This window comes from Paramisgurnus dabryanus, chromosome 3 (assembly GCF_030506205.2).
Source record: "Paramisgurnus dabryanus chromosome 3, PD_genome_1.1, whole genome shotgun sequence".
Lineage (NCBI taxonomy): Eukaryota > Metazoa > Chordata > Actinopteri > Cypriniformes > Cobitidae > Paramisgurnus > Paramisgurnus dabryanus.
The window spans coordinates 29,226,520-29,253,864 of record NC_133339.1 but is presented as its reverse complement, the minus strand read 5'-3'; the positions used below and the strand labels follow the sequence as shown (position 1 = coordinate 29,253,864).

The following is a 27,345-nucleotide window of genomic DNA, read 5'->3' as shown; positions in this document are numbered from 1 at the left end:
TGATAATCTTAAAATATGTGCGAATTTTCATGAGATCAGGGTATCCCCAGCCTTAGAGGGATGTTTTGATGTCTTTCTCATGGCCCTCTTTTTCTGTCATTACAGAGCAATGATGCTTCAGGGAGTGCATGGAACTGGATGTACTTCATCCCTCTCATCATCATCGGCTCTTTCTTCATGCTCAATCTTGTTCTGGGTGTGCTGTCAGGGTAAGGAGATTCTCTCAGGTATTCTGTATTCTCAAATTCAAGGGGGAACTCGTGGTACGTTCTCCATTTAGATCACTTTGCTGTACAAGTGTGAAAATAGCAAATATATTCATTTTATAATATGCATTAGTTGTGTGTCTGTTAGTGGTCTTTTTAAGTCGATGTCTAGAGACCAGAAAGGCCATAGGCCCTGCTGAAATTTGACTTTCTACACTGAATTTGAAAACATCTATGGAAAATTGGAAAAGGGATTAAGCACTGTAAAACGTGAAAAACTACACTGTTGTTGTTAAGGCTTAATCAAGTTGTCTTGAACAAACATGCAAGGGACTGTGTAGAATTTTGTGAATGACAGGCATTTGAATCATGCACACATCCTGTGCAGCCTGCTGATGGCTCCTATAATGCCATTATGTGATACAATTAAATTGAATTAAATTAAATATTTGTTCAAACTCTTTATGAATTTATTTCTGTGATACAGAGAGTTTGCCAAAGAGAGGGAGCGTGTGGAGAACAGGAGCGAGTTTTTAAAACTCAGGCGTCAGCAGCAGATAGAGAGAGAGCTGAATGGATATCTGGAGTGGATCTGCAAAGCAGGTAAATGTCATAGAGCCATAAAATACTTCAGATAGTGGCTACAGCCATGAATACAGACATAGGCTTGTTTTTGTTCATATGGTTACTGCTAATGTGTTGCATGTTGTTTTGTGATTTTATTTCTTGTTGATTTAAATTAAATGTAGAATCTCAAAATTATTATATTTAGCAATGCTTTACAAACTCTGACCTTAGTAGCCATGTTAACAGTTGCATATAATGTTTAACATCAATCTTTGATATTCATCTTTCTGTGTAATTCTGTATAGAAGAGGTGATTCTGGCCGATGAGGATAATGACCCAGATGACCGGATGCCCTTTGATGGTATTTACATGAACTCTTTCATCCTTATTTCCTTTTAAACCCCTCCACCCTCCAAACAACCCCCCCCACCTCTCTGAATTCCCTCATTGGGACAGAGTGTTGATTTCCCTTTGTAAAGGAAGTCAGTTATCAATAGCATGTTGGCCTTGCTGAAGGGGTGATATTGTATACTTCATGAGTTCATGTAGTTTTCATGAGCATTTTTACTGTACATTACTCTAGCAGTTTCTCTTCTTCATGTCTCCTTGACAATTTTTAAAAAATGTGTTATTTATTGAATCATTATCACACTTAGGTGTTATGTGTTGTTGTATTTGTTGTAGACAGTGTATTTGTGGATTGTTTAAATCATTGTGGTATATCGCACACAGGATCAAGGAGGAGGCCTACCATCAAGAAAAATAAAACAGACCTGCTCGATGCAGAAGATGGAGATGGTGATATAGGTGGGCATGAGAGTCATACATATTAAAAGACATCCATATACTCTTTGCCGATAAAGGCATAGGGCCCTATTTTAACAATCTAAGCGCATTGTCTCAAGTGCACAGCGCACGGTCTAAATGGGCGTGTCCGAATCGACATTTGCTAATTTAACAGCGGGAAAAAGGGTTTGTGTGCCGAGTGCACGGTCAAAAATGGTTTTTAAATGAGTAGTGGGAGTGTTTTGGGCGTAACGTGCAATAAACCAATAAGAGTCTCAGCTCTCATCCCCTTTAAAAGCCAGTTGAGCTGGCGCTTTGTCTAATCCCTATTTAGATGACGGACTTTGTAAACTGAAAAACTAAGCAGAGGATGAAGACCCCCAGTTTAACATTAATGTTAAATAATTGTGTTGTTTTTCACTTGTATTGAAAGTGATATTTTTTGGATTAAATTTAAAAGACGTTTTCTTTTAGTCATGGAAGTAAAAAGAGCAGGCTTTTAATTGCTTTAAATGTATGGCTAATCAATAAAATCAAAAAATAATTTACAAGTATGTAAGAAAAGGTTTGTACTCTAAAAATACTTCATTTGTAACAAACAGGAGATAAAGAATTTACAAACGTGCGGAGAGCCATTTCAGCACTCGGACAGCAGCATGTTTTTTTAAAGCATTACTGAAAAATGTTTCTCATCTCACCATATCCACAGGTACAGTCATCATATACAATAAATCCGTAAGGTAGCATTTAAAAACATTTAAAAATAGATGCATTTGTTTAAAGCAAAGCATTTATTTACTTACCAGGCTGCAGGTGAAGCAGCTCTTTAGGCCTTTTAACGTCTCATAATCGGTCATCATTTATGTCCAAGAGACCCAATAATAATCTTTTACATTTGAATGCTTTACTTTTATATATTTAAAAGCTTTTTTGTGCTGCTCCGCATCCATGTGTGTGATAAGCAAACCCGCTTTGTCGTCCCGTTTATAGGCGCATATTTCTAACGCGCTTATTAAATCACAAAAACACTATTGCGCCATTGACTTTAGACCAGGTTTTAGTTGGTCAATGGCGTAGTCTATTTTAGTTGCCTCAAAATAGCAGTGCGCCTGAACACTTCTCGTTTTTAGATCAGAACGCCCATGGGGGAAAAATTTAAACAACGTGGCGCTAAACGTGAAAATGATCATTGCGCCTGGTTGAAACTAGCAAAAGACACTTGCGTCGTGCCGGCTGTATGATAGAGCCCCATAGTGCTTAAACATCTGTGCTAAAAATGTTGCTGGTTCAAACCTTGCAAGAGAATAAAATCACTTTTATTAGGATACTGCTAAAGAAATTATACAGTCTTTGAAGTCAAAAATACTTTAAATACCAAATATATGACACATGACCCAGTCCTTTGAAAAAACAGCATAGTATTTTTTTTGTGATTCACATAATCAGTCCTTATCTACATTAACTTTATAAAATGGTAAGTTTATCATCATAAATTGAATTATTATATTTTACTTTGACTGATTCTCAAATAAAATCTTATGTATGTGCAGATGTACAGATACTGTAGCATTGTATAGGTGTACAGTACTGTATAGGGATCATTATTAACTCTTAACCCCAAACGGATCCAGGTAGATTGTTTTTGTAAACTTTGGGTGAAAGTTAAATAACTTCTTGCTTTAATAGTATATTACCATTTTGAGATGCCATTTAAGGCAGATCTTTTATACTTTATTTTGTTTTTCTGCTGCCCGTCAGGTTCTCCGTTCGCACGTGGCAGTCTGAAGAGCTCCAAACTGGAGGGCTCCTCCTTCAGGAAAAAAGAGCGACGACTGAGATTCTTCATTAGGCACATAGTTAAAACCCAGGCGTTTTATTGGATCGTGCTGTGTCTGGTGGGACTCAACACCCTGTGCGTGGCTGTTGTGCACTACAACCAACCCGACCTGCTTTCTGACTTTCTCTGTAAGTCTGTCCACCCTGTTTTTCTGTCTGTTTTCTGCCCTGATTTTGGGTTTTGGGCTTCTTAACAAGGTAACAATCATGTTGTTGCAGGCATAGAAGTATCAGTTTCCCCACTTCATTTTTAATCTGTGATGTTTTTTTCATTCTCTGTGCTCTAAAATAGTTAACAGATTGATAAATGTATAATTTTTCTCTCTCTCTCATACTCTCTCTCTGCTCACACCTGCATCCAGACTATGCTGAATTCATCTTCCTTGGGATCTTCATGTCAGAGATGTGTATTAAGATGTATGGGCTGGGGACCAGACCTTATTTTCACTCCTCGTTCAACTGTTTTGACTGCATTGTGAGTTTCTCTATTCCCTCCTCTCTTCTTCTACTTCTCTTACACAATCGTGCCACTTTTGAGCATTACAGCAAGTGTTCACACCTCTTTTAGATATTGATGTGAATACAGTTTCTAAAATTGGTTTGTGTAACTGAAGAGTCTGTATAAATCACTGCCACCAAGAACAAGTCTGTCTTAGTGTTGGCCATTGTTCAAGGTGCTTTGTTTTTGTGGCTTATTGTTCTTGAATGAGCTTTAAATGTGTGTGTTGTATGTATGTGCGTGTCTTTGTGTGTGTTTGTGTGGGACAGGTCATTTGTGGCAGCATTTTCGAGGTGCTCTGGTCTATGCTCCAGCCAGGAACCTCGTTTGGGATCAGTGTGTTGCGAGCTCTCAGGTTACTGAGGATCTTCAAAGTGACCAAGTGAGTCTCTTGTGTCTCGAGTCCAATGTCCGTCCCTTTGTCTCACTTACTGTTCATTAAGTTTCATCTTGAAGGGCTGTGTGCATTTTTAAGTGTCTTTAAATGCATTGGCGAGGTTTCTTCTTAGAATATTCCTACATCTTATTTGCTTAGGTTTTTCTCAGGGGGTTCTGTCAAGATCTCCCATATATGTTAAATTAGTATTGGGTTAAGGATTTTGAAGGCTATCTTAAATTTCTGTATGGATTAAATAAGTGAAATACTTTAGTGAGCCTTGCAATGACTGCTGAGCCAAATATAAAATGTTTGAGCACTCTTTACCTTGTAAGCTTATAAGGAGTAAACTCCTTCATTTATGTATTTCCCATCTCTTTTTTTCTCAGGTATTGGGCATCTCTGAGGAACCTGGTGGTGTCTTTGTTGAACTCCATGAAGTCCATCATCAGTTTACTCTTCCTCCTCTTCCTCTTCATCGTGGTCTTTGCTTTGCTGGGCATGCAGCTGTTTGGAGGACAGTCAGTAGAACTTAAACCTTATTGATCTGACACTGAAATCATAACATTTGTCCTTCCTGTGTTGAAAATTGTGTGATTACCATTCAATACATTATAACAGCCATGGATCAATACATATTTTCATATCCCCCAGTTCTTTTGCACGAGTAGTCTGAATGCAATATGACCATGATGTCCTCTCTTCACTATGTGTACCAATAATACAACTACAAATCTTTCTCTTCAGGTTTAATTTTGAATCTGGCACACCACCAACAAACTTTGATACGTTTCCTGCAGCAATAATGACCGTGTTTCAGGTGAGCAAGTGTGCCTGTCAAACAACACGTTTCTTTTCTTTAAGCTTCCACAGTTTTGGGATTATAAAACATTTGTTATTCTTTCAGATCCTGACGGGTGAAGACTGGAACATGGTGATGTATGATGGGATTGCGTCTCAGGGTGGAGTTAAAAAGGGCATGGTCTTCTCAGTCTTCTTCATAGTTCTCACACTCTTCGGCAACTGTATCCAAACATTGGACATTACATGTAATTTTTGGATGTTCACAGACATACCAATGAGTAATTAATATGTTATGATTTCCCTTAACCCGTTGTGATCAGACACTCTGCTCAATGTATTCTTGGCCATCGCCGTCGACAATCTAGCCAATGCACAAGAGTTGACCAAGGTAAAATCATGACAATAGCTTTTATTTGTGATGCGTTTTAGAAATGTTCTTCCCTTAAGTTTGAGAAAGGTAAGAACAAGAAATGTGTTTAGACGTTTTCCCATAAAGTGTTATGGTGTACCTTCTTCATTTTGTTGATAAACTTTACTTAGGCTCCTTTTTATTTTATCTATTTAGTCACAAAAGCAACTAATGTAAATGTTTTGAATTATCATGTTTCTCTCACACTCTCTTTCTTCAACACTTCATTACACCATTAACATCATAGCCACATTTGTTTTATATTCCACTTATAGGATGAGCAGGAGGAAGAGCAGGCAGCCAATCAGAAGATGGCTCTTCAAAAGGCCAAGGAAGTTGCTGAGGTCAGCCCACTGTCTGCAGCCAACCTCTCCATTGCAGCGTGAGTACCTCTCTCTCTCTCTTTCTCTCTCTCTCTCTTTCTCTCTCTCTCTCTCTCTCTCTCTCTCTCTCTCTCTCTCTCTCTCTCTCTCTCTCTCTCTCTCTCTCTCTCTCTCTCTCTCTCTCTCTCTCTCTCCAGATTAAATATTTGTGTATCTTCAAATATGTTACCAACATTAAGCTATTCATTTAGGGGCTTGACAACATTTACAGTATACAGCATGCACAACATTAAATGTTTATTTTTTAAATTTAAGTGCGGACAGGTGGTTATGGTTAATCTAGAGTGAAGTTCTGTAGTTTGTAAGATAAGATATATGGTATAATAAAATTTTATATATTTTATAGTTATGTTAATAAACCAAATTATTGCACTGCATAAACAGTGCTTGACTACTACACTAATAGTTGCAAAATACTTATTAATAAATATATGCATCATCATAATTATTGATACTTGTGTTGTATTAAGGTTTACCAACCATACAACATTTTATTGAATTTTAACTATCCAATATTTACACTTATAATTATTTGATTTAACCCAAATAAAACTTAACTAAAATAATCTAAATATTAAAGGGACACTCCACTTTTATGAAAATAGGCTCATTTTCCAGCTCCAGCAGAGTTAATCAATTGGGTTTCACCATTTTGGAATCCATTCAGCTGATCTCAGGGTCTGGCGGTACCACTTTTAGCATAGCTTAGCACAATCCATTGAATCTGATTATCATTGCGATATTATTTTCCTATTTAAAACATGACTCTTCTGTAGTTACATTGTGGACTAAGACTTTATCTTTATTAAGAAGTTGCAATTTTAATTTAGTCCCCAGCTATTGAAAATTACCAAGGGACTATTTCGCCTGTTGCACTCATGGTACGGGATTGGTGATGTAAGTGCATTTCAGGAAGAGAGTGAAATCTGGAGCTACAAAAAAATGTACTGTATGTTGGAAAATAATGTGTTTTTAACCATAAACCATGCAAACACATTGCCAAATACACAAAATAACATAGTTTTTTAGCAATGAAATAGGTGCCCTTTAAATAGGAAAAAAATATTGAAACTCTTTAGTTATTTTTGAGCGTGATGCAAAATGATCAAATCAGATCCAGTGGATTATGCTAAGCCATGCTAAAAGTTTCCAAAAATGGTAAAACTCAATTGTTTAACTCTAGGGAAGCTGGAAAATAAGCATTTTTTTATTAATGCCATTGGTAAAAAATACAATGCACCAAATTAAAAAAACACAAAGTATGGATGATCCATAATTGCGTGATGCTGTATAAGCCTTAGCACATAAATGCAACATCATCAACACTTAAGAAATCAGCACTGTCGAGAAACACAACGTTGCAGCAACATTTCCACAACGTAAATGTGTTTGTTGGAAGGTAGAGTGGGTGTGTGAAGAAGAGAGAGAGAGTCTGTTGTTTTATGTTTCTCACATGCTGTTTTCCTCCTCAGCGTGACAGTAAACTCTGAGCGTCTCGACGCAACAGAACACTTTCTTGACTGGTATTTATTCACTTATACTCTTTCAGTTTTTTTTTTAAACTCCCCACTACTCTTTTCCCATCAGTTCCTTTAACATGTGCTTCTCCACCTCGATTCTCTATGCTGCCTACTGCTCTGCTCTCCGGTCGCTGGTTGTTAAGGGATGGGTTTATCGCTCCTCGTCTCTCTTTCATCCTGCTTCTCACCTCCTGCTGTTTTCCTTCTAGCTCCTTGACTTTCTTCACATGCTTTGCTCCAAGGGTTGGGCGCCTGTGATGTGTTCACTCCCAGAATTACTATACTGTAGTTCTATCTTTGTGGGTGTGTGTTTTGTAAGTTTGACCCAAGCGGTGCAGTCGTCCTCTTTAATAAATTAAAGCTGTTGGTAGCTTGTAGGTAGGCATTTCAGCCTGTGGTAGCTGCTGCAAACTCACCTCTCCCTTTTGATAATGAGCAACTTTAGATTTACTGTAAATTTCCTTTTGTCCTTCTCTCTCTGTCTGTCCCCTGCAGTAAGGAGCAACAGAAAAACAATAAAGGTTGTAAGTCAATATGGGAACAGCGCACCAGTGAATTGCGAAGGCAGACGCTGGTGAACAGCAGAGAGGCTCTTTACAATGAGCTGGACCCTGAAGATCGCTGGAAGGTAGGAAGAACAAAAGAAGTAAAGGAAATGTTTGTTCTCCTTCTCCTCTCACCTTCCCGGTCTGTCATTGTGTTCCCCAGGTCTCGTACTCCCGCCACATTCGTCCTGATATGAAGACCCACCTGGATCGCCCGCTGGTCGTGGACCCTCAAGAGAACCGCAACAATAACACAAACAAAACCTGTCCAGGTGAGGGCCAGCCACAGCGCTCAAATCAGCTCATGCACAAACAGTCAAACTTCAATGATGCAGAGAACGAAGGTGGAGGATCTGGACCGTGGCCCCTGGAACGGGGAGATTCCACAGGGTCCCGTCGGAGTCTGTTGGGCTCTGAGAACCAGGGGGACGGTCGAGGGTCCCACCGCAAGCATCAGCACGGTGAACGCTGCAGCCAGGCCCGACAGCACCGCAGAGCCCAAGAAGAGGAGGGAGAGGGCGGAGGGAGGAGACACAGAAATAAGGGCAGGGAAAGAGGGACTGAGTGTGAACATGCGGATGGAGGAGAGCGTAAACACAGACGTCATCGGCATGAAGGCGAAGGCCGGAAAGAAAGAGGGGAGAGGGTGCGACACCGCACTAGGAAGTAAGTTTGGCTTAGCGCGCCACTTTAATGCACTTTATTTTCTACAAAAGACTTGTTAACTAAGTACACGCATTTGTTGATTGTATTCAACTCCGAGGTATTAGCCTGCTAGTAGGAGTTAGTTATTCTTGAGTTGCCCCAAATCCCTGGTGGTACACCTTAAGATCATTAAATACACTGTGAAAGTTGCATACAGTGCCGTTTTTTAGGGTGTGTTTATCCCAATACCTAATTTGCATACTTCTTTTAGTGAATCACGTGATATAACAATGCAGAGTGCACATCCACTTGCACAGTTCATTCTAAGTAAACTCCCAGGGTTAGTTTTTAAAATTGCTCTCTTCTCTCAATAGGGAAGGTCACAGCGGCGGTCCCACCCTGTCCACAACCCGCCCCATTCAGAAGACTCTGTCCAGGCAGGACAGTCAATACAGTGAGGACCTGGACAATGCCATGAACAACAACAAGCTTGCCACCCAGCAGCCCACCCCACATGACAGCCTGCTCAATCTGGCCAACAGTGCCCACACTGCCGGCCTGGTGCATCCCGGCACTGAGAGCAGCTTCATTCCCATCAACCCTTCCTCGAACACTACTATTGTTGCTAGTACTGGTAATATGGGCATGAAACCTGAGTATACTGCTTTGGACATGCCGCCCATGTTCCCCTCCAGTAACGCCATCCTACAAGGTGAGAGAAACGAAAGGGGTGAGAGACAATTGTCCTTCCGGATGCTCCACAGTGTTTCTTTACTAATCTCTCTTATGATGTTTCCCTCATGTACGTGTCCGTAGTCAATAGGAACGCCAACACGGAGCCTCTGCCCAAGAAGGAAGATACCAAAGGTGATGATGATGATGATGATAAAGATGAGGGTGGACCTAAACCCATGCCCCCCTACACCTCAATGTTCATCTTAACTACAACCAACCCGTGAGTACAGTGACAAAAAAAGTTTTGTGAGAAAAACAAAGTGACAAAAACAAAGTTTGTAAGTTGGTGTACTATCTTTGTTATTTACAAGGCTGTTTTATCAACTTGTGTTTGTGTGACCATTTTAGGTTTCGAAGGTTGTGTCACTATATCGTCACGCTTAGATATTTTGAGATGTGTATCCTGCTGGTCATTGCGATGAGCAGTATTGCATTGGCCGCTGAAGATCCTGTCTGGCCTGAATCCCCCCGAAACAATGTGAGAGACATTCCCACATCTTAGCATCCATTATTTATGTCTGTGTGGTTTAGTCCATGTTTGTCTACCATACTAGTTTCCTTATTAAAAATTATAAATCTCTATCCTCCCATCCTGCCATCTTGATTGCTCAAAGAGAGAATTTTTAACACTGTGTCCCTCTTTTATTCTCGCAGGTCCTGCGTTATTTTGATTATGTCTTCACTGGTGTGTTCACCTTTGAGATGCTTATTAAGGTACATTATACAATTTGTCTGGGTTATAATTTTCAGTACAGTACATTACACATTGTACCATTCTATGCTATGCTTTAGTGTCAACCTGATGCTATGTCATATCTAGTTATCTTGTTATAGGTTTCAGACTTATTTTAAGTTCATTTGGGTCAAGCTGGGTTTTTACTGGATTTAAAATATATTTTTTTAATTATATATGTCTAATGGTGTGTTCACACCAGATTCAGAAATTGCGTCAAGCGCGTGACATGTTAAGTCAATGCAAAGACATCCTGCAAAGAATAGACATCCTGCGAAGAATAGGCGCGTATGGCGCGGAAGGCGCGAATTGAGCGTTGGCGCGTGATCCACACGAGTTGAAAAATCTGAACTTTGGCAGATTTTCGCAATCTGGTAAGATTAGTCAATTTTAGCTCTATAAAATTCCCTCCCTTGACGCGAATTTACGTGTCAATTTCTCGTATGACCAGAATTTTACGTCAACTTTCACGCACGAATGAAGCGAGTCAATTTAAAATGTTTAAGCGTCCAACTACGTTTTTGCAGCCTTTTTTGCGTCTAGTGTGAATGCACAGTAAAAAAGTGTAGGTCAAACGATTTGTAGCGATATTATTTAAAATAAATCCATGTGTTTTTCACTTTCTGTGTTTCAGATGGTGGATTTGGGTCTTGTTATGCATCAAGGCTCATATTTCCGTGACCTTTGGAACATCCTGGACTTTATAGTGGTTAGTGGTGCCCTGGTGGCGTTTGCCTTCACGTAAGTGTCATGCAGGCCCCAGCGCTCATGCTTCACACCTCTCTCCTTCCCTGCCTGCTGCCCATGCCTAATTCCCTACAGGTCAAATGCCTATGCAGTCAGCACAGCTCTCTGCCACCCTGGAGCGCCAGCCTGCTACTCATACAGCCCAGCTGTCTCTCTATCTCACACACATCTTTCATAAATCTATTTTTACTGTGTCTTCACATCAAAAATAAATCACTCCCATGATAATCAGTGAAAACTGTCTACACTGAACGCATCTGAAAGAGTGCATCACGTCGTGTCACATCATGGCTCGGCTATTAGTTGACACTCCCAGTTTTTATTTCAGGTACAGACACTTTTCATGATATATTTCTTTCGGTACTAACGTAGACAAGCTTAAGTCATCGATTGCTTTCAGTGTAAACAGTGTTTGATCATTCTCTATATCATATTTTTATTCTCTCCATTACTCTACCTCTTCTATGCATTTGGTATATCCTGGTATAGCATATCCATCTCATTCCTTCTCTTGCCCCTCCCTTGCCCTATCCACATACAGTAGTCTGACTTTTCCTTCCTGCCCCACCATGCACTGCACCCCGCTACACCATGCACCCTTTGGGTTTGCTTGGGCCCATTTTCATGAGGGTGATGACCCTGCCTGGGCACCTGTAACCCTTTAGTGCCCAGAACTTTCTGGAGCATCCAGACACCCATCAGGTATTTCCACTAACAATTTTCTGTAACACATATCCTGCTGGAACTCAACAAGAGATGAAGAAAAACATTAAGAAGGGGTAAATAAGAGAGCGTGGGAAAATATGTGACCGTGTCTATGAAATCCAGACTAAAGTTTCATCTTATTATGAGATTAGGAGCATTAAAGTTTGATTTCATTCATTGATTTCACGTTGATATCAAGGTTATGTTTTCAAAGAATGTCGTTTATGTTATGTCAGATGACTTTGCATGAGTTCGCCAGCCCATTTAATAATTAATGGTAAACAAACTTGGCATGCCGTCCTCAAAGGGAGATGGAACCTAAGGCCGGACTCAAGCCCCAAGTTCGTAGGTGTGGAGACTGCTGCTTATACACTCACCTAAAGGATTATTAGGAACACCATACTGATACTGTGTTTGACCCCCTTTCGCCTTCAGAACTGCCTTAATTCTACGTGGCATTGATTCAACAAGGTGCTGAAAGCATTCTTTAGACATGTTGGCCCATATTAATAGGATAGCATCTTGCAGTTGATGTAGATTTGTGGGATGCACATCCAGGGCATTGTCATGTTCAAGAAACCAATTTAAAATGATTCAAGCTTTGTGACATGGTGCATTATCCTAGCCATCAGAGGATGGATACATGGTGGTTATAAAGGGATGGACATGGTCAGAAACAATGCTCAGGTAGGCCGTGGCATTTAAACGATGCCAAATTGGCATTGAGGGGCCTAAAGTGTGCCAAGAAAACCTCCCCCACACCATAACCCCACCACCACCAGCCTGCACAGTGGTAACAAAGCATGATGGATCCATGTTCTCATTCTGTTTATGCCAACCATCTGACTGTCTCAACAGAAATTGAGACTCATCAGACCATACAACATTTTTCCAGTCTTCAACTGTCCAATTTTGGTGAGCTTGTGCAAATTGTAGCTTCTTTTTCCTATTTGTAGTGGAGATGAGTGGTACCCAGTGGGGTCTTTTGCTGTTTTAGCCTATCTGCCTCAAGGTTGTGCGTGTTGTGGCTTCACAAATGCTTTGCTGCATACCTCGGTTGTAACGAGTGGTTATTTCAGTCAATGTTGCTCTTCTATCAGCTTGAATCAGTCTGCCCATTTCCCTCTGACCTCTAGCATCAACAAGGCATTTCGCCCACAGGACTGCCGCATACTGGGTGTTTTTCCCTTTTTACACCATTCTTTGTGAACCCTAGAAATGGTTGTGCGTGAAAATCCCAGTAACTGAGCACCAACCACCGTGCCACGCTCAAAATTGCTTAAATCACATTTCTTTCCCATTCTGACATTCAGTTTGGAGTTCAGGAGATTGTAACCAAGACCACACCCCTTAATGCATTGAAGCAACTGCCATGTGATTGGTTGATTAGATAATTGCATTAATGACAAATTGAACAGGTGTTCCTAATAATCCTTTAGGTGAGTGTAGCGCTCTTATTGATGATTGACGACTGAATGTTTAGCATCCTCCCGAACCTACGTTTAAAATATCATTATGTAGAATACTGTAAATAAAAATAGACTTTGGCTGGGTTTTCACAGACTGAGTCACATAATCAATAGGCTGCTGCATATTCTGTAGTATTGTAGAGTTTAAACGTTATTCAAAGTTTTTGCACCAGAAACTAGTCATAAATTAGTTTAACCCATGTTATGATTGGCTAATGTTTTGCATGTAAAATGAGCATATAAGGTTTTTGCATTACATTGGCGACAGATTTTTGAAACATCTACTCTAGATGTGGTATTCTTAAGGTCGGATGAAATTATTGATAAAAAGAAACTTTAGCTACTCATTTCTGATCCTTTAAAAGGCTATACAGAGCTGCAGGTGTTATCGGATAACCATGAACAGTGAGGATGAGGTTTATCATAACAATCACAAGAGCTGATAAGAGCAACAGGAATAGTAATGAATTATTGTTTCAGGTTGAGTATCTGAGGCCAGATACAAGTCTGTGATTGTGAGAGTTTGTCACGTGAGAGAGAGGTCAGAAAGGTGGAAGAAATGCATGTGAAATGCTTTTTATAGATCCAGGGTAAGAAGCATGTGAGAGGATTCTGGGAATCGAAGCGACATGGCAGATAACCTGAAATGCAATCATGAATGGAAGAAATATGAACCCAGATCAATGCTTTTCCTTCTTAAAATACCAGAATCTGAATGCTGTGAAATGGTAATATTATATGGTCCTGTGTATGTTTATCCTCTACAGTCCCTGAACAACCATTAATTTTTTTCATATTAAAGATGCAATGTGTAATTTTTAGAAGGATCTCTTGATAGAATTGCTAAATAACATACAAAACTATATTATCAGGGGTGTATAAAGACCTTTTTATAATTAACTGTTATGTTTTTATTAGCTTAGAATGAGACGTTTTTATCTACATACACAAAGGGTCCCCTTACGTGGAAGTCGCCATTTTGTGCCGCCATGTTTCTACAGACGCCCTTAATGGCCAATTTTTTTTTTACTAAGTTGTCTCCGCCAATTATATGTTTTCCAGTAGCGGGTACCATAGCTTCTCTATGCGTTTCAAAGCGTGGGGTGAGCCGTGGACTGAGCTGTTGGTTGCAATTTTGCAACCTCACCACTGGATGCCGCTAAAATTTACACACTGCACCTTTAAGAGTCCTATGTTAGTCATAATTTATTGACCTAAAACTGACAGTGTATGTTGTTTTATTAGCAACCTGTGTGACTTTGGCTGCTGTGTGAACATACACAAGACATACATTTATCATTTTATAAGCATAAAAAATCAGAAATGCCGTCAAGTTAATATGAAGTCAAAACCTGTTCACACCACATCAGTTACTGTACGACTAAAGCACATGAAGGTATAAAATACACACTACCTTTTAGATTTTAGGATCATTGAAAATGTTTCACATTTCAGACTAATAGTTATTAGCTCATTCAAACACAAATTTAGTCCTTAAAGTCCTTCCTTAATTACATGTGTCGTGTAAAAGTACAATGAAAAACTTTCTTGAATGCTTCTCTGCTACCCAGTCTCACGAAATTATGTACCTATAGTCACGTTATTTTTTTATTCTTTCCGTTATACTGTCACAAATTTCCGTGTTTTTTCGTGATCGTATCACGAATTTCTGTTTATGTGTCATTGTCATGTATGGGTTACTCAACTGTTTTGTCCTATTTTTAAATCATTGTCGCTTCGGTTTAGGGTTAGATTTGGTGTTTGCGTTAGTATGTCACTTTAACTTTTGATTTATACTATTTTTTTCTGATTTATTTTTTATATTTTCTGATTTTTAAACCATTGTCGCCTGGCGTTAGGGTTAGAGGTGGGTTTGGGTAAGGATGTAATTTGATTGAAATCTAACCCTAAACCGAAGCGACAATGGTAAAAATAGGACAATACAGTTGCGTAACCAATACGTGACAATGACACATTAACAGAAATTCGTGTTAGGATCACGAAAAAACGTGGAAATTCAGGACAGTATCACGAAAAAGAATAAAAAAAATTACGTGACTATAGGTACATAATTTCGTGTGACTGGGCTGTTCTCTACTACAGACTTTAACATAATAGACATTACTCATTTTAGTCTTTTAGATTTTACAGAATTAGAAAAAGATACATGTAACAATACATGACTAAAGCAAATAAAAATCTAAACTTTTCAAATTGCCTAGAATTTGTAATAATGTACCTTGGGTACATTAAGTGGGCTCTTTTAATGGCTTCTTTTAAAAACATATGTGCAGAATTATCAGATTAAAAGATGTTTAAAATGATGAGAAACATTTTAAGTTAAGTGACCCTAAACTTCTGAATGATAGTGTGTTTATAAATAATTTTGTGCACAAAAATGAGTCAAATTTGTATTAAATGGCGATAAGGTTTTGTTGTAATATTTGAGAAATCATATATGATCTATAGAAACAATGTGGTGTGAAAGAGTTTATACAGGAAGTAGTTCAACATTTTATTTTAAATTCCTAAGGTGCATGTTAACGGCCAAAAAAAAAAAATTACTGCAAAATTTTCCAGCATGACTTTCTTAAAGGAGCTTATTTGACTTGATCCCCTGACCACCAGTTCAACCCAATCCCACCTCTGTCTGGACTGGCACCCTTTTAGTCCTGCATGATATAAGTGGAATAAATAATGGCATTTTGATTTGCCTGCATATTCCTTAGACAAATACAATACCCCTTAGTATAAAAGTTAGAGTCTCCCCATTTCTCTCCATGTCTCTCTCTCTCTCTCTCTCTCTCTCTCTCCCTCTCTCTCTCTCTCTCTCTCTCTCTCTCTCTCTCTCCCTCTCTCTCTCCCTCTCTCTCTCTCTCTCTCTCTCTCTCTTTCTGCACACGGCAGTAGAAATCTCAGAAGGGCAGGCGCTCTGGGGTGACTATGGTGTCCCCTGGCTGTGATCGTGGGAACAGTTTTCATATATGTTCTGTGTCTGTGTTTTAACTTTGTACTCAATTTCAGGGAGTGACCTATCATTTGTGTATGTATTTTTGCATGGTTCTTTTGTATTTTTGTATATAGGGTACAAAATTAAGTCGCAAAGCACCAAATGTCTATATAGATTGCCTTAATTGGATAAATAAAATGGAATTACTGCACAGTTTTCCTGTATTTTTCTAGGCAACGCAAGCAAATATTATTTTTAATAGTGTTATAAATATATATTTTGTAATATATTTAATCATATGTGACTTTTTTAAATATATGTGCATATATACAATGACATTTTGTCAATTCATGCACCCATTTGCAGGTGTGGCAAGCGACTAATTTTAGACCCCGTTTGTATAAATGTGTTGTATTTGTATTTCAGTAGTTTGTGTGTTGTTAGAGTTTAGGTGTCCACATATAAACATATTTGAAACCAGGCCAGTGATTATTTTCTCTGTCTCATATCGATGTTTTTCCTACTTCAAAACCCCCATTCTTTCCCTGTGCCTTTTTCTGTCCATGTCTGTGTTTTGTGTCTCTTGCTTCACCTCTGTTTTTCTATCTCTGATCATCTCAACATCTACAGTGCAGGAGGCGGTGGGGAAGGAGAGGGGTAATGTCTCTTTCTCTCTCTCTTTCTCCTCTGTTTGCACTTATTGCCTGTCCTGCTCATCACACGCCTGTCCTTTCCTTCTACAGTATAGCCTGATCTGTCTTTCCGATCGTCTCTCCAAATGTACCTCACACATAGGACACATGCCAAGGGCAAAATCGTGTTATTTAGCCAGCTGCGGTGACTTTATGTCGCAGCAAATCAACTCTTGGTATATTCTGCAGTATGTGGACATCTACACGTGTTAACATACGTATTTGTGTCTATGTGTACGTGTGTTTCTTTTTTTTTTTCATCGGGCCTTCATATTCGATTTGTCTGAGTTATCAAACAACTTGTGAGTGTGACTTACAGCAGATAAAAATGATCACGATGCAACATTACATGAACCTCACAACTCACAGTGGACGTATGCTTTGATATGAATCAGCAGATTATCCTGTGATTCAATACACGTGATTCAGAGCTCTCCTCTGATTCAATCCTCAAAGTGATTCATAGTGGCATTAAGAGACATTTGTGAATACACAGAGGTCTATGAATACACGGTTTAGATGCGGTCTGTGGGGCTGCTTGTGTACAGAATACATTAAGTCCTTTTAGGCCTGGACAGAGTTCTAGCCTAGAAAGATAACACTGTAATGAGATTACAGCCAATCACACTGCTCACCTCCTAGAAGGGCACTGTCCAGTTGAGATGTGTATCACCAGTTTGATGAACGCAAGATCCTATTAGGCAGTTATTTATTGTCTGGTGAGAGAGAGAGAGCACTGGAACTGTGTAACTGTAGATTTAAAAGAAGCAGATGCCAGAAGAACTTCCCTATAGACGGTTTCAGCAGGAACAACATAAACAAATGGCTTTCATGGAACAAGCGTAACTTCCAGTCAGTTAACTTCACGAAGAATCAATAACAACATGGTCCTTTTAGAGTAGTTTATTTCAGATAACAAGCAAAATAAACCACATGTAGATTACCTTATTTCAAATCATAGCTAAAGTGTATGAAAACTACACTTAGCTTATGTTATATGTGTGGTAATCTGTGTAAAATGTGTAGTATATAATGTATGCAATCTTAACTACAGATCGGCTTTTTTGCATATACGCATAATAGCGTCACCGCACGTGCGTCTGATGAAACGTCTATACACTAGCACACAACCGGAGGAACTGTAAAACAAATATAGTAGTGGCCGAGTGATTTGTACAATATTTGCTTTTTAAGTTATTTTTTGGCCATTTTGACTTTATTTGATAGATAGTAAAGTAATGAGAGGACAGGAGAGTACAGGGTGAAGAGAGGGGTCTGGGATAGGCAAAGGACCTCGAGCCAGGATTCAAACTCGGGGCACCGAAAGTATACGTCAGAACGCTGCCACCTACACTGTTGGCTTCGACACAATATTTGAAGAGTTTGGTTCCAAAACGCAATAAATCCATTTTGACTAATTTGGGAAAAATGTGTTTTCTATACCAAGGACAAGTGACAAGATGAAAACCACTATTTTCTGCTATACAAACTTCCACATAGCATTTTTAGGTTATACTGTAATAACATAAAAATTCAAATCCATAATTTGATTTTCAAAGATTTATAAAAAAGTGATTATTTTTCCGCAAAGTGAAATAAATCTATGCCAAGTTTTTTTTTTAAATCCTATAAATCTATTAAATCAATATATAAATGTGCATTCATCTTTGCTATTCATTTAGTTGAGTAGTGGTATACACTGATTTAAAATCAAAACATTAATGGCATTAATAAAACACTTACTTTGTCATATTAAGAACACTGTCATAGCTGCTGTTATCCTTGGGACGTCGTCGCTGAACTTTTTTGACAGCGATCAGCTGTAAAATGTTTTAGTCCTGCTCGATTTTCGTTGACTTTGAGTAAAAAAAATCAAGTTTTTCATAAGATTCCCTGGGGTCAATGTGTTAACATGACAGAAGCTTGATGCTGTCGTATGAGAACAAGCAACAGCCGGCATTTCTTCTGTCGCCCGAGTGGCTTATGTTTCTTCCCTGCCATAGAAAATCACCACAGGTTTAGCAATGCCATCAAAGTATTATTGTTTTTGTTTGTTTGTTGATCACGAAGTACAAAGTAGATAAGGAAAACTATGGATGCTGTGTGTATTCAATGCATCCCGCAATTGTTGTTTACAGTGCATTTAATGATGCGCTGTGATTGGTTAAATGGATTTATTGCATTCTGAAGAGAAGGATGACTGCCGTTTATAGTGTTTTGGGAAAAAAGGGAGAAAAGATGACAGAATAACATGGCGGATATCGAATTTTGCGTAAAATTAAGAATGTACTTTTTAATGCTGACCTGATAAAATACTCATTTTGATGGAAACTAATTTTTTTTTAAATGTCGTTTATCACGTTTTGGAACCCAACTCTTCATTTGCTTTTATTGCCCCCTCATGTTAGATTAAACCAACAGAATATTAGGTGCATGGTACAAAATGGACACAATACTAAACTTTTTGGAACATTTATTGTACTAAATAATTTGCCAGAAAGGCCTTAAAAGCTCAGCATACATTGGCTACACTTTTATCTATTGATCCTCCGTTGCGGTAATATTTTGTAGTCATTAGTCCAGAGTAATTTGCACACTTGTAGTTTTTACCAAGCCTTTCCTAAATTCTTTTTAAAGCTGTGCTTCAGTTTTATGCTTCAAACACATGCATCAGGCATACAAAATGTTAAACCCATCTTATATTAAATATATAAATAAAGAGCAAACATGTCAGTTGTTTAAAGTTGGACCTCACTTTTGGCCACTACAAGTACACTTACAGTGGCCCCAAGAAGAAATTATAAAGTTAGACCGCACAAGCATAATGTATCAATAGCACACATTTAAAACAAAATATATAATTTTTTAGAATTCAAATTAAAGGCAGGGTCCATGATCTCTGAAAGCCAATGTTGACATTTAAAATCACCTAAACCAGTGGTCACCAACTCTGTTCCTGGAGATCTACCCTCCTGCCTACTTCAGATCCAACCGTGCTTCAGCACACCTGCCTCCAATTTTTGGGTAGCCGTGAAAAGCATGATTGGCAGGTTCAGGTTTGTTTGATTAGGGTTGGAGGTGCACTCTGCAGGAAAGTAGGGTTGTTTCTCAATTTCTAAGAACGCAAAGAACGGACTTGCATTCTCGTGGAGACTGGTCTTGCCAGGTGACCTTAGAAGAACAAACTCAAAGGGTCGCGAGAACACAGAACGCACTTGTGAGAATTGAGATGTGTGCGATCTTCCTGCTGGTCACCTGACCTCCCCACATTTCAGCGCGCAATTCTGCACTCTTTGCATCCTCGATATCAAGAACACACATCCGGGTATTTTTATGCGTCCTCTGTACTTGTGTTCTTGAGAATTGAAATTGAACTTCGACTGTTAATGATGACGTAGAGCGACGACACAAGGACGCAAGATTGCTGAAGAACGCATATTGAGAAACCTAGATCTCTAAGAACAGGGTTGTGACCACTGACCTAAACAAACACACCCCTTCCACAATAGAATCTGGACCTTCTTTTGATAGACCCGCCCCACACATATGCAACCCAGGCTACAAGTGTGTTTTGGTAGTTGGCCCGACTCCCTTTTCCAAAGCGTTTTTCAGAAACCGTGCACTCTGCCTTTAAGACAAAAGCGTTAGTGGAATATGTCCATAGTTAATGTGACAAACTAATCTAAAAAAAGTTAGTTTGAAGTTATTGTAAACATACTGTGAATAGAAAAACTCGTTGACAGATGTCATTTGGTTTACATTTTTGTTAACTAAAGCAAATCCAATCAAACATTTCTAATTTTTAAAGTACACTTTGTACTGTACAGTACATTCTAGCAGACAGAACTGAATCTGCACTTGACTTCTGTGGATACTTTCTAATAATGGTTATTACAGCTTTGCTTGGTGGACCATTTAATGTACACTCTCCCGTTCTGCTGTATGTACTGTAGACTTTCAAACAGGTCTACCCCTGCTTTGCTTTATAGGATTGATTAAACACAATGCAATAAGACAGTTGCACTGCATGGTAAAATAAGGCATGTTTGAGTAAGTTACTGGCATAGAAATAGACTACACTCAAGTCTGAGCTGCTTTACTTTAATGATGGATTCATCTCAGAATTATAAGAGATGACAGACAATGTCTATTGTGCTGTAGTTCACTGCTAAAGAAAGATGTTTGTTCAGAAGGTCTTTGTGTGTTTATGGCACACAGTTTGTCTGGATTTGACAAACTCTTTATTGTTCTCATGAACTGCTTGAGCTGAAAGCGGACTTGGCCCTGCTGGGAGTCTGGTTATTGTCTTTTTGTTTATTACACAGAACAGTGTTGGATTTGGATTAAAAAGCTTGGATTTGTAAAAGAATTACTGTTTTCAATTATGTTATAAAAATAAAGGTGCACTCAGTAATTTCTTCCCCAAAAGTAATATGTTTGGAATATATAACGTAACTTAGCCAATTAAAAACTATTTCTTTTACATGACACCTCATGGCACCTCACATTTACAGTATAATGACAACTTTTTCTACTCTGAAAACTTTTGTGCCATGCTGCATCTACACCACCAAAGCATTTTTAATGTAAAACAGCATATCAGGAACCAAATATCAAAGAGTGCACCTTTAAAGTTTGAAAAGCACCTGTCTAGAATAAATAGATATGTGTTAAATCTGCAGACTCCAGCAGAGCTTTAGGTCTCAATTGCTCTGCAGGTAAAGTGCTTATTGCTTATTGTATGCCATGTTACGATAAGAGCTCTAAAGCACTGGATCATGACAAGGCAGCATGGCTGACTTATGTTGTCACCATACTGTAGCAATGAAGTCACATGCAGAATGGCACGCATGTTTACAAGAATCATTCCCAAATAGTTTGAGTGTGCGTGATACTTAAGCAACCTGCTGGTATAGTTTACATATTGCTAAAAGTTTTCCAAGTACTATAAATTGGTAAGTTGGCTGGTAAGTTATAGTACCAAACTTGTTGGTACTATAAATAGAAAACAGATGTATGTGGACATGAGTTTTCTCTGCAGGCATGCACGGGTGTAATAATTCACAGGCTTTGCATCCTTTATTTCTCTCTTTTCGATGTAGATGTGTCTCATATTAATGTATTTCTTCCTTCAAACTCCCTTTCTCCCCATGTCTGTCTGTGTGTTTGTGTGTCTGTCTGATTCCTCTCTCATCTCTTCAACTGCTCACACCTACAGCGGAGGCAGCGGGTAATGTCTCTCTATCTCTCACTCACTCTCTCTCACTCTTAATCTTTTGCTTTCCCTTTCCCTCGCTTTTAATGCTTATCCTGCCAGTTACACAGCTTTCCTCTCTTTCTTTTTTGGATTTGTCTCTGTGTCTGTCTGCAAGTCACCATCTCTTTCTATCGCTCCGCCCCTGTTTCTGTCTTAGCCGGTTACGGCCGCTCAGGCTGAATCATTTAGACTCTGTCCACTACTCATGTACTGTAGTCCTAACAGCTGATAGGGTGGAAGGGTCTGTCACCTCCACACCAGTATTTCCTCTGATGGACGCTTGTTTATGCTTGACAGTGTGTAACCACATCTGCTGTGAGAGCAGTATTCAGCCCGGGCACTGGAAATGTGCACTGCCTGTTGTCCTTGAGACCTGAACAGAGGATAGGACAAAATATGAATGGAAATATAATTAATGTATAAAAACAGTATAATATATATTTAAGTATATATATAATAGATACACTAAAGTTTAGGTTCACTTAGGTATGATTATTCACATATTAGAATGAAATTCCTCAAATTACGGAATTACCCAGATGTAACTATGAGAATTATGTTGATACTGAAAAGATTTAAAATAAAGTAAAAGTTGTTTAGCATATTAGGTATGGTCATTCTGTGCCTAAAATATATATACATTATCCTGGAAATTTCACAACTATCACAACTTAATAAAGAATCAGTCCAAAAGAGATTAACTTTAGACAACTCTCAATCTCTTTTGGACTGCTTCTTTATTATTTTGTATTTAAATAAACTAGTATGTTTAAACAATTATAGTTTTGTCTACAAAAGACATTTGAGACATTTAAGGTTATGCCTTTAGATACAATTTTTGTAATGTAAAGAGAAACTTTACTATTCAAGTGACCCTAAAGCGTTTAATGGTAGATAGATGAATAGATCAGAGGGAAACATTTCAGAAGAAAAGTTAAAGGGACACTCATTTTTCAGCTACACTAGAGTTAAACATTTTGTAATCAATTCAGCCGATCTCTGGGTCTGGCGCTACTTTTAGCATAGCTTAGCATAATTCATTGAATCTGATTAGACCATTAGCATCGCATTCAAAATAACCTATGAGTTTCAATATTTTTCTATTTTAAACTTGACTCTTCTGTAGTTACATCGTGTACTAAGACCAGCGAAAAATTAAAAGTTGAGATTTTCTAGGCAGATATGGCTAGGAACTATACTCTTATTCTGGCGTAATAATCAAGGACTTTGCTGTTGTACCATGGCTGCAGCAGGCGCAATGATATTATGCAGCGCCTGAAAGTAGTCCCCTTGGTATCTTTCAATAGCAGGGCACTTTTTTTGGGCACTACGTAATATCAAAAAAGTGGAGTGTCCCTTTAATTAAAAGTTATTACACGTGATTAAGACATTTATTTTCTTAGAAAAACATAAACCATCAGTATTCACAATAGGACCAGGAATGAGTTTTGATGTTAAAGCGTCCTTGCATTGTTCTAGAATAGGCTTGTGTTGCAGTTGTGTAAATCAATAAACAACAGTCCATTTACATAGTTTAATGCATTAACCTTGCTTTTGACCTGCACATCAGTCATCCACAGCTGTACAGTACACACATCTAGCGAATGGTTAGGTCGTGGTACCACTGGAATGACCCACAAACAGGCTAAAAACTGTTTAGATGTATTAGTTGTAGGGTGGCATGATTCTTTTCATTATAAAGGCAGAGCTGGTATAATGGACCAGCTAATACCTACACTGTAAAAAAATCCTTGTTACACTTACATTTTTAAGTTTAATCAACTGGATATTACAATTATTTTCAACTATGTTGACTAGTAAAGAGTTCATCTTAATAATTCATCTTTATTTCAAGTTGATTAAACTTCAAAATGTAAGTGCAACAATTATTTTTTTTGTAGTCGGAGCTCCTCCCTTCTAGAGTCAGTAAATGTGTGTTATCTGACCCTTTACGTGTTTAATATGTGTTTTTTAATGGACAACCCCCAGAAAAAGAAAGAAAGAGGTTTGGCTGGGCATTTCCAAAGTGGAGATGCCTGCTCTGTTGGTTTACGTTTCATGCCATTTTCATGGCAATGCAATGAAACCAGCTAGTGTTTTTTTTCTTTGTTTTTGGAGATGAGGTACAATGGTGGTTACAGCATGGGCAAAGAAAATACAGTGGATATTACATCCTCTGAGCAAGCTTTCAATACACTGTGAGCAAGTGTCTGAGAGCATGTGAATATGTGTCTATTGTATGTTCTGTAAGATAGGCTTGCTTGTCTTTACAACAGGATACATTCTCATTAAGTAGAGACTGATTTGGCTGAGAGTAAATGACAAGTGTCAATGTAGCAGGCATGTTTTACAGCCTCAGCTACTAACTCGCCACTAAATTGTGTGTTCAGGATGAATTACCCATGTTGCTAACCACCCCATGTCGTTTTACTTTCTAACTGTGTTTAATGTTTGTCTATGTTGATGTGCAGAGGAAGCAGCAAGGGGAAGGATATCAGTACTATCAAGTCTCTGCGTGTGCTCAGAGTGTTGCGCCCTCTGAAAACCATCAAACGTCTACCCAAGCTAAAGGTACTGTGTGTTTCTCTCTGTGTTGACCAAGTTTTTGCAAACTGTGTTTGTGTCTACGTGGGCTTTTTTGCTGTATTTGAGCAACCCCAGCTGATTGTTTGGTCTGGTTTCAGACTGTGTTTGAAGGATTTATTTGTTTGCTTGTTTCATTTGACTCATCTGTTCCCAGCTCTGTTTTTGTCGTTAAAATCTTTGGCATACAAATCTTTGTTTATTAGCTTTTACCTTTCTTGTTACGTGTACATTTTGAAGCACTGTAGATTTGCGTTTTGTGTTTTGTCTAATGGTAACACTTTACTTGAAGGGGTGTTCATAAGACTGACATGACACCTTAGTAATTATGACATGACATGTATCATGAACATGAAGGAGATTTAATGCACGTTTATGATAACTTTCATTAAGTGTCAATAGTTCAATTATGTCATTTTTAATGCAAAGATGACATTGTTTGAATGTCTTTGTTATGACAACTTGACATTAAAGGGATACGTCACCGATTTAGCATTCAGCTTTGTATCTGTAGAAACCCGGCAGTATTACTGAATGACCATGTTTCCCTCCCTCATTTCCCCCTGAGAGGAGAGATATCTGCATTTTGGTTCTGCAAAAAAGTCCTCCGATGATGTAATATGACGATTTTTGCATCATCGGAGGACTTTTTTGCAGAACCAAAATGCAGATATCTCTCCTCTCAGGGGGAAATGATGGAGGGAAACATGGTCATTCAGTAATACTGCCGGGTTTCTACAGATACAAAGCTGAATGCTAAATCGGTGAAGTATCCCTTTAAGCAATACATCATAACTTGTCATGACAACTTGACATTACCAAGACAACATAACTGGCACTTTTTAACAGTGATACATATTGAATTTGTCATTAAAATGACATTTAGTGTTAATACTCTGTCAAATAGTTTCATAACAGCGTCATGAATATTTTTCTTGACCTCAACTACAGCGGTATAAATATAATTTGTTATAAAAATGATATTAAGTGTTAATTCTCTATCAAATAGTTTTATAACAACGTCATGAATATTCTTCAGTTCATAATGTTTTTTTTTACTTTCCTCCATGTGTTTAACAAAAAAATCAATCATTCAATAATAATAATAATAATTTAAATTGATAAAATTTTATTTTATTGCATTTAGAGACTGACTCACCTAAAATTAAATGAAAACAGTACAATAATGGGTTAAGCCATGCAGCGTTGGGTCCATATCGCTGAAAAAACAGTTAATTACATTACATTAATTCATTACATGTTTTGTTCATTTTTTTCTTCTTTGTCAGAACATTTTAGAACCCTCTGTTTGAGGAAGAACAAGTTCTGTTAGTTTTTTATGTATTGTGGGAGTATAATCTTTTGACATGTCTGTTGCATTTTGTTAAGGTATTTAAAATTATTTGACATAGTATTAACACTTAATGACATTTAAATGACAGTTTAATGTAATGTTAATCCATAAAGCTAGGTAGTTTCTTAAGTTTGATAATTATTCTGCTATGTCATGTTTATGACAGATGTATTGGTTTATGTCAAGTTGTCATAACAAAGACATTTTAAACAATGTCATCTTTGCATTGAAAATGACATAATTGAATAAATGACACTTAATGACAGTTGTCACAAATGTGCATAAAATCTCCTTCATGTTCTTGACACATGTCATGTCATGAATATGAAGGTGTCATGTCAGTCTTATAAACACCCATTTAAGTAAAGTGTTACCAGTCTAATTTCTGATTAACTTTTGTTCAGCATTTCAATTTCATTTGAGCGTGCTTTGTTTTTAAATCACCTTGTAGCCCATGACTGGTTACCTGAAGCTAAGTAGAGTTGAGCCTGGTCAGTACTTGGATGGGAGGTCCTGACTCTCTGTGGCCAATAAAAATCCCAGGATGTTTTCGAGAGTAGAGTAGGGGAGTGCCCCGGCATCATTGCCAAACTTCCCATTGGCCTACTAATCATTCCCATATATACTGATTGGCTATCACTCTGTCTCCAATCCATTAATAAGCTGGTGTGTGTGGCGGGTGTTCTGGGGCAATATGGCTGCCGTCGCATCATCTAGGTGGATGCTGCACATTGGTGGGGGTTGAGAAAAATCCACCTATTCATATGTAAAGAAAATGCGCTATATAAATGTAGCAAATTATTATTGTTATTTTGTATCTGTATTGTCTGTTTTCTCTCAGATTTTAATTGTTTTGTCTAGATTCAGGCTTTATGTTTTGCTTCAGTTAAAGGTCCAGTGTGAGTTTTTTAGCGGCATCTAGTGGTAAGGTTTACAAATTGCAACCAACAGCTTAGTCCACAGCTTACCCTTCAATTAGAAAAAAAGCATAGTGAAGCTGCAGTAGCTGCCAGGACAAACATGTCATTGTCTGAGACAGTGTAGAGACGAAACGCATGCATTGTGTGCATTTTTTATTTGAATTTGTTTGGTCTTTTCTCTGCTTTGTGTATTTTCAGGCGGTTTTTGATTGTGTAGTGAACTCTCTAAAGAATGTGCTGAACATCCTCATTGTCTACATGCTGTTCATGTTCATCTTTGCTGTGGTGGCCGTGCAGCTCTTTAAAGGCCGTTTCTTCTACTGTACCGATGAATCTAAGGAGTTTGAGCGTGACTGCAGGTGAGAAAAAAAGATTTACACAAATGTTGACGAAGAGTAAAATTGCCATGTTTTTTCTGAAATGATAATTGTTTTGTTAGGGGCGAATATCTTGTCTATGAAAGAGATAACGAAGTGAGGGCGCAGAAGCGGGAATGGAAGAAGTACGATTTCCACTACGACAATGTGCTTTGGGCCCTTCTCACCCTCTTCACCGTATCTACGGGAGAGGGGTGGCCGCAGTAAGTATGCATCTCAATTACGAATCCAATAAAGACATATGTA

The 27,345-nt window shown here is 38.3% G+C and overlaps 1 protein-coding gene across 4 annotated transcripts in view; it reads left to right on the top strand.

The window, feature by feature from the left end:
- The window catches only part of cacna1aa (calcium channel, voltage-dependent, P/Q type, alpha 1A subunit, a), a 102,469-nt gene that overhangs the window by 30,761 nt on the left and 44,363 nt on the right, over positions 1 to 27,345 (top strand). For 3 of the 4 annotated variants that reach the window (XM_073813988.1, XM_073813989.1, XM_073813990.1), the window contains exons 7-29: positions 106 to 209; positions 694 to 809; positions 1,079 to 1,135; positions 1,507 to 1,581; positions 3,319 to 3,525; positions 3,759 to 3,871; positions 4,165 to 4,277; positions 4,661 to 4,792; positions 5,019 to 5,091; positions 5,179 to 5,296; positions 5,396 to 5,463; positions 5,760 to 5,866; positions 7,340 to 7,390; positions 7,883 to 8,015; positions 8,096 to 8,598; positions 8,952 to 9,289; positions 9,394 to 9,532; positions 9,661 to 9,790; positions 9,967 to 10,026; positions 10,680 to 10,786; positions 24,337 to 24,436; positions 26,921 to 27,081; positions 27,162 to 27,302. In XM_073813988.1, the coding sequence (XP_073670089.1) occupies positions 106 to 209; positions 694 to 809; positions 1,079 to 1,135; positions 1,507 to 1,581; positions 3,319 to 3,525; positions 3,759 to 3,871; positions 4,165 to 4,277; positions 4,661 to 4,792; positions 5,019 to 5,091; positions 5,179 to 5,296; positions 5,396 to 5,463; positions 5,760 to 5,866; positions 7,340 to 7,390; positions 7,883 to 8,015; positions 8,096 to 8,598; positions 8,952 to 9,289; positions 9,394 to 9,532; positions 9,661 to 9,790; positions 9,967 to 10,026; positions 10,680 to 10,786; positions 24,337 to 24,436; positions 26,921 to 27,081; positions 27,162 to 27,302 (3,146 nt within the window). The remainder of the gene's footprint in view (positions 1 to 105; positions 210 to 693; positions 810 to 1,078; positions 1,136 to 1,506; positions 1,582 to 3,318; positions 3,526 to 3,758; positions 3,872 to 4,164; positions 4,278 to 4,660; positions 4,793 to 5,018; positions 5,092 to 5,178; positions 5,297 to 5,395; positions 5,464 to 5,759; positions 5,867 to 7,339; positions 7,391 to 7,882; positions 8,016 to 8,095; positions 8,599 to 8,951; positions 9,290 to 9,393; positions 9,533 to 9,660; positions 9,791 to 9,966; positions 10,027 to 10,679; positions 10,787 to 24,336; positions 24,437 to 26,920; positions 27,082 to 27,161; positions 27,303 to 27,345) is intronic. The other variant, XM_073813991.1, reaches the window with a different exon arrangement.